Source organism: Fukomys damarensis, unplaced genomic scaffold, assembly GCF_012274545.1.
Source record: "Fukomys damarensis isolate Sample0158 unplaced genomic scaffold, DMR_v1.0_HiC HiC_scaffold_23, whole genome shotgun sequence".
NCBI lineage: Eukaryota > Metazoa > Chordata > Mammalia > Rodentia > Bathyergidae > Fukomys > Fukomys damarensis.
The window spans coordinates 1,915,924-1,924,276 of NW_022900935.1; the positions used below are offsets into that span (position 1 = coordinate 1,915,924).

Consider the following 8,353-nt stretch of genomic DNA (forward strand, 5'->3'; position numbering starts at 1 on the left):
ACACTGGACCGGGTGGCCACGCTGGAGAGGAGCTTGCGGGCCACCGAGGGCGAGCTCCACGCCAGCCAGGTGGGCAGGTGCTGAGCGCCAGTGGGGTGGGGTTCAGGAGCACCCTGCTGTCCGGCGGCAGGAGTCTCTGCAGCCCCTGGGTGACGGTGTGCTCCTGTTTGTGCAAGACCGTGCTCAGGGGCTGCCGTTTGGCTCAGGAGAGGGTGGGCGGTGTGCAGAGCCACCGTCTGAGTCTTGTCCTCATCTGTCCGGCGGGGACCAGGCGCACACTCCAGGGACACAGCTAGTGCCTGGGGCCTCTGTGTTGTGTCTCCGTAGCCCTGTGAGCGGGGTTCTGGGGTTCTGTGTGCGTCCAGGGGACAGCCATGTATACCCGTGTGGGTGCGGTTACAGTCCGGGCTGCGGACACCCCCGCCCCTCAGCCTTCCCCGCGCCTTGCTGCCTTCAGCCCACCCTGCCCTGGCCAGGGCCTGAGTTGGAGCGGGATTGTTGTGTCTGTGGCTTCAGCTCTGGCCTTGGGCCCAGCTGCAGGGGCCTGGGAGGAGGCCAGGAACAAAGACGGCGGGCCGGAGCCAGCCTGGGGCCCCTGGGCCAGACGGGCAGGGCTGGGGCGGGGCGGGAGAGGGCCCGGCTCGGGGTGGGGGGAGCAGAGGGGCGGCGGCAGTGGTGACGTGGATCGAAGGGTCCCAGGTCTGTCCTGCCTGTCCCCACTCCCAAGCTCCTGCCCGACCCCCTGCCCGGAGGGAGGGGAGCGGGAAGGCGAGGCCTGTGCAGTGCGGTGGCCTCCGCTGTGCTCACACATGCAGTTTCCGGGGCCGTGGGCAGTGCTTCTGCAGAGCTGTGCAGGGCCCCGAAACCTGCATTTCCAGCCTCCCCCACGACTCTGCGGTACCCCAGGACCACCCAGGCCCCCAGTGAGTGTGGGGAAGGTCCCCGTCGGACCCAGAGGGTCCAGGCCGCCCCCCACTCCGGCGAGGGGAGTTGAGGGACCCGTGGGGGGCTTGCAGCCCCCGGGCCCTGAGCCTCAGCCCCCGCAGGAGAAGATCCGTGAGATGAAGGCCAACGAGGCGAAGCTGCACAGCGAGAAGCGGCGCCTGAAGGAAGTGCTGGACGCCTCTGAGAGCCGCACCGTCAAGCTGGAGCTGCAGCGACGGGCGCTCGAGGGAGAGCTGCAGCGGAGTCGCCTGGGTTCCAGGGACCGTGAGACCCACGCCCAGGCCCTGCAGGATCGGGTGGACTCCTTGCAGAGACAGGTGGGCCCCTGCCCTCACAGCTGTGCCGACTGCATGCCTGCCCTGTTCCGGTATTTTACAAGGACGAAGCAGTCCCTCACCAACCTTGTGAGGCAAGCACTAACATCAGTCCAATATACCCATGGACAAATGGAAGCTCAGAGGTGATGTCTGCTCATCATATAGCTAATAAGAGCCCAAATTAGAATTCAGGGCTATTCAATGACAGTTTGCACTGACAGGAGATGTGGGACACCACAGAGATGTGGATTTCACTCTTTTCTCTTTTTGCTGTGGCTGCCAGGAAGCTCATCTCTAACTGGAACATTCAATAATTAGCCCCGTTTGGATACTCAAGTCCAAAACAAAATTTCAGGGTTGTAGTGTTTTATTTTCTCCTTCATAGCAAGGGGGAAAAGGGAATAAGGATAAGGAAGGAACTACATGCTTTGGGTCAACCATGTTGATTGGGCTCCGGACAAGGGTGGTTAACCAGCAGCATGGTTTACCAGCTGACAGGCTGAGCCAGGGCAAGTGTATGAGAACAGTGGGTCTCGGTGAGGCCTGGAGAGATGGGAAGAGGCTGGGTTGGGCCTGCCTGGTGGGACCAGAGCCCTTTGATTGTCCTGTCTGTCCCCTGCTAGGTGGCTGACAGTGAGGTGAAGGCCGGGACCTTGAGGCTGACAGCGGAGCGACTGAATAGAGCCCTGGCCAAGGTGGAGGAGAGCGAAGGGGTCCTGAGGGACAAAGTACAGAGCCTGACACAGGCCCTGGCCCAGAGCAACACCAGCCTCACTAGCACCCAGGACAAGAACCTGCAGTTGCAGAAGACGCTAACGGCCTGTGAACATGACCGCCAGGTGCTCCAGGTACAGGGCTTCCTGGTGGGGCTGGGGGAGGGCCTAGCACGAGAGTCAGCCAGTAAGAGTAGAGTTGGAGATGGAGCCAGCCAATAGGCTGTCTGTTGGGAATTCGAAAGAGCCAGTCAACGAGAACAAGACCTGGAGTGGCAGCCAATCAGAGGAGATGGCTGTGGGGGGCGGCACACCCAATATGGAAGGAGCCTACTCGTGGTTAGGGGGACCCAGGTGCAGTCAATGAGTGTGTGGGGGTGAGTGTCTCCCAGTGTACAGTGCGTGTACAAGCTGTGGGCCGGGGGAAGTGACTGCCTGTTTTATGGGCCAGGAACCTGTCTGGGTGTAGGAGTAGTGGGGAGCTTTTGCCTTAGGGCTTGCAGGCCGGCCTGCACCATCAGCCCCTGTCCCCAGGAACGGCTGGATGCTGCCCGGCAGGCGCTGTCAGAAGCCCGGAAGCAGAGCAGCTCCCTGGGTGAGCAGGTGCAGACGGTGCGGGCTGAGCTGGCCAACCTGGAGCTGCAGCGCACCGAGTCGGAGGGTCGGCTACAGCAGCTGCAGGAGGTGAGGGCGGCCTCGGCCTCTGACCCCAGGACTGAGGCCACACCTCCTACCCTGCGCGTCTGATCCCAGACGCTGGGCCTCCCTCCTGTGAGGAGCACGGTTCCCTCAGCCGCACCCGTGTACAGACGGAGAAACTGAGGCCCGAGGAGCCCTGGCCTCTGGTGACCGTTCTGTCTCTCGGGGCCTCACAGACGTGAGCGGGCACTGGGGGCCCCAGAGGATGCAGGGCCCGCCTGGCCTTTGCTGCAGGTGCTACGGCAGCGGCAAGAGAGTGAGGCCTCGGCGCTGCACACGGTGCAGAAGCTGCAGGAAGAGCGGCGGCTGCTTCAGGAACACCTGGGCAGCCTGCAGCGAGCCCTGGCCCAGCTGGAAGCCGAGAAGCGGGAGGTGGAGCGCTCCGCCCTGCGGCTGGAGAAGGACGGCACGGCCCTCAGGAGGACGCTGGACAAGGTGGGCTACTCCGCCTGGCCTCCCTCTTCCCTGGGGACCCGGCTTGGTGGGCCGCACCTGCCTGTCCGCACGGTCCGGTTCGGGATCCGAACCTGCCTCCTTAGCCCCTTCAGCCCGAGCTCCCCACCCAGGTGGAGCGGGAGAAGCTGCGCAGCCAGGACTCGGTGCGGCTGGACCGCTCGCTCTCCGGGGCTGAGCAGGAGCTGGCCAAGGCCCAGAGGCAGATCCGGCGGCTGGAGAGGAGCGCAGGGACGCTGAGGGCCTGTGGCCGCGCGTTCGTGGGTTGTGGATGTGTCCAGGTATGGACGGCGTGAATCTAATGCACGCGCGTGGCATGTGGCTTCTGTGTGGCTGTTTTCACAAAAGCTCGTGTGTGTGTCTTGAGCTTTTGCACACGTGCATGCATCTCTGCGAATGTGGATACTCACACGCTTGCTTTTGTCCCTGCCTGTGTGACCCTGTCCCTCTGTGTGCCTGCGTGGGGTCACAGGGGACCCCGAGCCAGGAGTGCAGGCTCAGGGTCAGTCCCTGACCCCTTTGTCCGCCACACCTGCAGCGCTTGCCACCTGACACCTCATCGCAGGGCTGTCTGTGCACACCGGCCACAGCCCTGAGCGGTGGCTCCTCCCCACAGGCCCAGGTGGTAGCCCTAGAGCAGAACCACAGCCCAGCCTGGCTGGAGGGGGATAAGCAGCAGCAGCCGGAGCTGCAGGAGGCGGGCAGGCTGTGTGACTGAGCTGCCCACCGCCAGTGGGTATGGGGCTGGAGGAGCAGGTAGGTGGCCTCCTGCAGGGGAGACAGGGGCAGGGCGGGAGTGCACGCTGCAGGAGACGTGGCCTCAGGAGCGTGAGGACCCGGAGGCCATGCGGCGCCGCTGGGCCTCAGTCCCTCCCTGCCACAGTGCTGCTGTCTGGCTCCCGGCCTAGGCAGGCCCTGGGCCTCAGTGGTACAGAGAGCATCAGCAGCCCCAGTTGCCAGTTCTCCCCTAACCTGGGGTCCCAGAGGAGAGAGGGTGCATCCTCCAGGGAGCACCAGCAGAAGCCCTAGGGCTGATCCTCCGGACCAGCTTGGGACCTGCCCCTTTCCTAAGCAGGCCTCACCTGCTCTGAGTGGTCGAGCCTGGTCACAGCCCCCTACGCAGCCAGGTTCCCTCAAATGATGAGGGCATAAAGGATGTGGGGGTCACTGGGGGCCCTGCCAGAAGCCAGAGCCGAAAGATGCCCGACTACAAAGAGGAGGGTGTCGTGGCTCTGCTGATAGCAGACGTTCCCCCGCCATCCCTGAGGCTCCCTGCTTTCTCTGAAATTACTTTGGGGACCCTGGCTCCTTTACCTTCTCTTTCCCCCAGGAGTCCACACTGAAGGGGCAGCTGCAGCTTCGAAGGAGCTCAGTGTCCTCTCCACCCTCTGGCCCCCCGAGAAATGAGCTGCCCACGGCCTGGTCTGTTGCATGTGGCAGCGCTGAGGGTGGACACCAGCTCTGGACCACACCCAGCTGTAGCTTCCCAGTGTCCCCCGGTGACCCCCTCACCCCAGCCCCCTCTCCCGGGATGAACCACTCCGGTTTGTACGAGGGCCTCCCCTGAGTGGGAGCCAGAGCCCGGCATCGGGGAGCCCTCCTCTCCGGCCAGCGTGGAGCAGGGGCTCATGGAAGAGGAGGGCAGCCCGGCCCTGACTCTGGGCTCCCAGCGATCTCTCTCCACTTCATGCGGAGCATTTGTCAGGAAACTCCTTAGAGAGCTCAGAGTCTTTGTATTTTTGTACCTTTTTATAATGTTAACTGGCGAGAACCTATGTTTTTTTGTAATAAGACCATTTTAAAAAAATGGCTTGTACAGAGGGTGCCCTTCTCTGCCCAGAAGGAGACGGGAGGGATGCAGGTGGGGCTGGGGGCCTCTGGGAAGGGCAGCTGGGTGCAGCAGGGGCAGAGGCCCGTGCTGGTTAGGGCCTTACCAACCTCACGGGGTGGCGGGGGTCCCGAGCCGCCTATGCCATCTTACAGTTGGGGGCCGTGACCCGGCCGCTCTTTCCAGCCGACCCTTCCTGCCCCTTCTGCCTGAGTCTCCTGGGGAAGGGCCCGTGAGCAGCTTGGGGGCTCCCAGGCAGCATGGGAGTGAGGGGTCTTGCCTGGCTCCCGAAGTGGGGCCGGGTGAAGCTGTTTCCTCCCAGAGCTCCGTGTGCCCTGGTGCACGATGGGAACCTGCCCAGGGAGGGGTGAGTGGGAGGCTCAGCGCATGCATCTCCAGGGGACACGGGTTTTTGTCCTCAGAGTCCCATACCAATCCTCTGGCCTTTTTTTTTTTGGTACTCGGGACCTTGTGCTCGTGAGGCAGACCGCAGCACCACTGAGCTAAATCCCAGGCCCTGTCCCACACCAGTCCTGCCTGGGCACGACCACAAAGAGGGCCCTTGGGTGATTCGCTGAATGCTGTTGGGCGGTTTCCGGTCTGTCATTTGGGGATAGTAATTGCACCCACCCCAGAGCCCCAAGGGCAGGGGCAAGGCTGAGTGTCACGTGTCGGGGAGGGGTGCAGTAGCCTGGCCTGTTTCTACCCCTTGGTGACAGCCAAGGATAAGCAGCCCTAGGTCTCGGCTCTGCCGACCTTACCTGCCCCTACAGCATCCGTCCTGCAACACGTACACCTGTTGGGGAGCTTGGGCCCTCACCACGGTCCTGACCTTGAGAAAGCTGTGTCCCGGAGCCTTCCGTTTCCCACATACACTTGTGCACTTGCGACCTGGGGCAGGGGCGACCTCAAGGCACCTCTGTGCTCCAGATCAAAAAAGGGACTCTGGATCCTTTGTAAAAAGTTGTTTTTTAATTTTGTATAAAACAAAGGTGGTCCATGCCCAGGGAGCTGTAGGAAATCCAGGCACACCAGCTGGAGTGGGGCATAGCCTACCTCGGGGGACTGTACCTAGGGGATGACAAGACACATCGGGGACCCAGGTCCCGCAGAGGCCTTGGAGCTCCCCCACTTGGGACAGAGCCTGGGCAGCAGGAGCCCCTGTTGCGCCCTGGGGATGCCCACTGGCTGGGGCTTGGCACCAGAGCCAGCAACCCCCAGAGCTGCAGTCTGCCAGCTTTACAGAATGAGGCGGGTAGGACGGGGAGAAAGCACCAGTCAGGCAGGGCCCGAGGCAGCGTGCACGGGCCCAGGGCTCAGGATGTCAGCTGCACCCTAGCAGCCCCCGCAGCTCCTGGCACAGGAGGCCCCCATAGATTGGCAAAGCCCACTGCTGGCCATCACGCCACACCTGGAGAACTTGTCCCGACACAGGTCAGCTGTGGGGGCAGGAGGAGCAGGGTCAGGGGTGAGTCTGCTGAAGAAGGGCCAGGGAGGGAGCCCCGGATGCCCTGCCCTGGGCCCGGGCAGAGGGCCAGAGGGGCCGAGGACGCCTTCCTACCTCGGAGGAGCTCCTCGTGGGCACAGACTGTGCGGACACAGATCTCCTTGTTCACCACATACACACGCCGGAGGCTGGGGCAGGGGAGGCGGGAAGTCTGAGGACTGCCCGCTGGGAAAGCCGGCCCCAGCCTGGCGCGCAGTCTCCTCCTGGAGTGGAGCTCTGCCCCGGGATTCGGGCCCCAGGCTCCCACCCGCCTGCCCCGGCTCACCTGTAGAAGCAGGCCTCACTGACACACTGTTTGCAGGGCTTGTGGATGGAATAGAGGCGAGTGCACGGGTACTGTTCCTCTCGGCAGTCTAGGGGCCGGGGGCGCGGGTGGGGGCCCAGATACGTGGTTCAGAGCCAGAGAGGCAGCCTCCAAGCTCACCCAATGAGATTGGCGCAGGTCTGGGTACCCTGCACCCTCCGCCCAGCCCAGCTACCACACACGCCAGGCACAGCTGGATCTTGCGGTGCCCCCAGATCCACACCGCCCACGCCAATCCACAACCACGCTTAGAAGCATATGTTCAAATACACGGAAGTTCACACACAAATTCATGCCCCGTGTGGCCACTGAAGTGCACAGCTTTACCAGCAGATACACCTGTGCTCGTGGGGACCCACACCGTGACGTGCTCAGCTAAGAGGAAGGTGAGCTCACGGAGCCTCACACCGTTTGCTCCGGCCCCTGGCTGGGCACTGCTCACCCAGCCTGGGCTCCCTGGCCCTTCACCTGGTCGTGGGCATCACCCAGTCTTCTGGCTGGCAGGAAGCCCCCCGCACACCCCCTGCCCCTGCCTAGGAGTGACCAGCCCGGCGTCTCACCAGGCCCACAGGGGGCAGGGTCGGATGTCCAAGAGCTGCCGGCTGAAGGTAGCTGCCTGTTCTCCCTGCCCCTAAATTCCCACCAGCAGCCCACCCGCATGCTGCCCTCCCATGGCAGTGGCCACGAAGCTCTTACCCAGAGGCCCAGGCTCTGTGGGCTCGGTCTCTGTGTGTCCTGTCTCTGGAGTAAGAGAGGCAGGCAGGAAGTTTTGGGAGGGGTCTTTGGGGAGGGACCATCACTTCTCAGCCCTGGGCTGACAGGAACCCGGGGCGAGGGCTCGGTCTACCTGGGGTGGGTGCTGGGATGACTTCCTGCTGGACCTGCTGCTGGGACTGGAACTGCTCCTCCGGGGACCGAGAGCTCACCTCTGCAGCAGGGCGGGTAAGGGTGCATGGTCCCTCCTTCCCTCCTGGGTCCCCAAGGGCTGCTCCTCCTTTCCTGCCCCAAGCCCTTTACCTTGGTAATCGTAGTAGTCTGGGGTGTCTGAAAGGTAAACCGGAAGTGACGTGGTCAGGCCACGCCAAACCTAGGGTGGTCGTCACCCGCCTCACCATCCCCTGGCTCCGCCGTGCAACCCAGAACCAGGCCTTGACGGGGCAGATTGGCAGGGCGTGGGCCTTACCTATCTGGTCTCCGTAGTGGGTGTACTGGACGTGGTCTGGGAACGGAGGCAGTGAATCCAAGTCATACTGGCCCTGAGCCAGCAGGCCTGCTTGAGGGAGGCAAAGCATGTGGGGGCTGGACGGGGAAGGACAGCGCTTCTGGGGAGGGGAGGTGGAGGTCACAGCAGGCTCTGAACACGGCTCCTAGGACCAGGCTTCCCCAGGATCCGGAGGACTATCTGTGCCCTGGTCCCAGTCCCTCACTGACCTTACCCACCGCACTCCCCTGCTGGCCTCCTGCCGGCCCCAGGGTCTTCTCTAAGTTTCTCCTGGAATTTCAGCTCTGCCCAGAGGCTGCCCTGGCTCACGCTCTTTCTTTCCATCACCGCACTCGACATAATCTGATTTTTTTTTTTTTTTTTTT

At 63.1% G+C, this 8,353-nt stretch overlaps 2 protein-coding genes across 4 annotated transcripts in view; one reads left to right on the forward strand and one right to left on the reverse strand.

Annotated features, from left to right (window-relative positions):
* Positions 1 to 4,939, forward strand: part of LOC117287382 (rootletin-like) — a 5,956-nt gene extending 1,017 nt beyond the window's left edge. Inside the window, exons 4-11 of the mRNA XM_033767967.1 lie at positions 3 to 69; positions 1,047 to 1,262; positions 1,886 to 2,110; positions 2,510 to 2,659; positions 2,909 to 3,109; positions 3,241 to 3,346; positions 3,742 to 3,883; positions 4,458 to 4,939. Of these exons, the coding sequence (XP_033623858.1) occupies positions 3 to 69; positions 1,047 to 1,262; positions 1,886 to 2,110; positions 2,510 to 2,659; positions 2,909 to 3,109; positions 3,241 to 3,346; positions 3,742 to 3,845 (1,069 nt within the window). The 3' untranslated portion in view covers positions 3,846 to 3,883; positions 4,458 to 4,939. The remainder of the gene's footprint in view (positions 1 to 2; positions 70 to 1,046; positions 1,263 to 1,885; positions 2,111 to 2,509; positions 2,660 to 2,908; positions 3,110 to 3,240; positions 3,347 to 3,741; positions 3,884 to 4,457) is intronic.
* A 983-nt stretch (positions 4,940 to 5,922) lies between these two features.
* The window catches only part of Mfap2 (microfibril associated protein 2), a 5,409-nt gene continuing 2,978 nt past the window's right edge, over positions 5,923 to 8,353 (reverse strand). The window contains exons 2-8 of one of the 3 annotated variants that reach the window (XM_010614184.2): positions 7,950 to 8,088; positions 7,784 to 7,810; positions 7,614 to 7,694; positions 7,463 to 7,507; positions 6,728 to 6,815; positions 6,517 to 6,590; positions 5,923 to 6,394 (exon numbers count right to left, since the gene is read on the reverse strand). In XM_010614184.2, the coding sequence (XP_010612486.1) occupies positions 6,291 to 6,394; positions 6,517 to 6,590; positions 6,728 to 6,815; positions 7,463 to 7,507; positions 7,614 to 7,694; positions 7,784 to 7,810; positions 7,950 to 8,058 (528 nt within the window). In that variant the 5' untranslated portion in view covers positions 8,059 to 8,088 and the 3' untranslated portion in view covers positions 5,923 to 6,290. The remainder of the gene's footprint in view (positions 6,395 to 6,516; positions 6,591 to 6,727; positions 6,816 to 7,462; positions 7,508 to 7,613; positions 7,695 to 7,783; positions 7,811 to 7,949; positions 8,089 to 8,353) is intronic. The other 2 variants (XM_010614182.2, XM_010614183.2) reach the window with 2 other exon arrangements.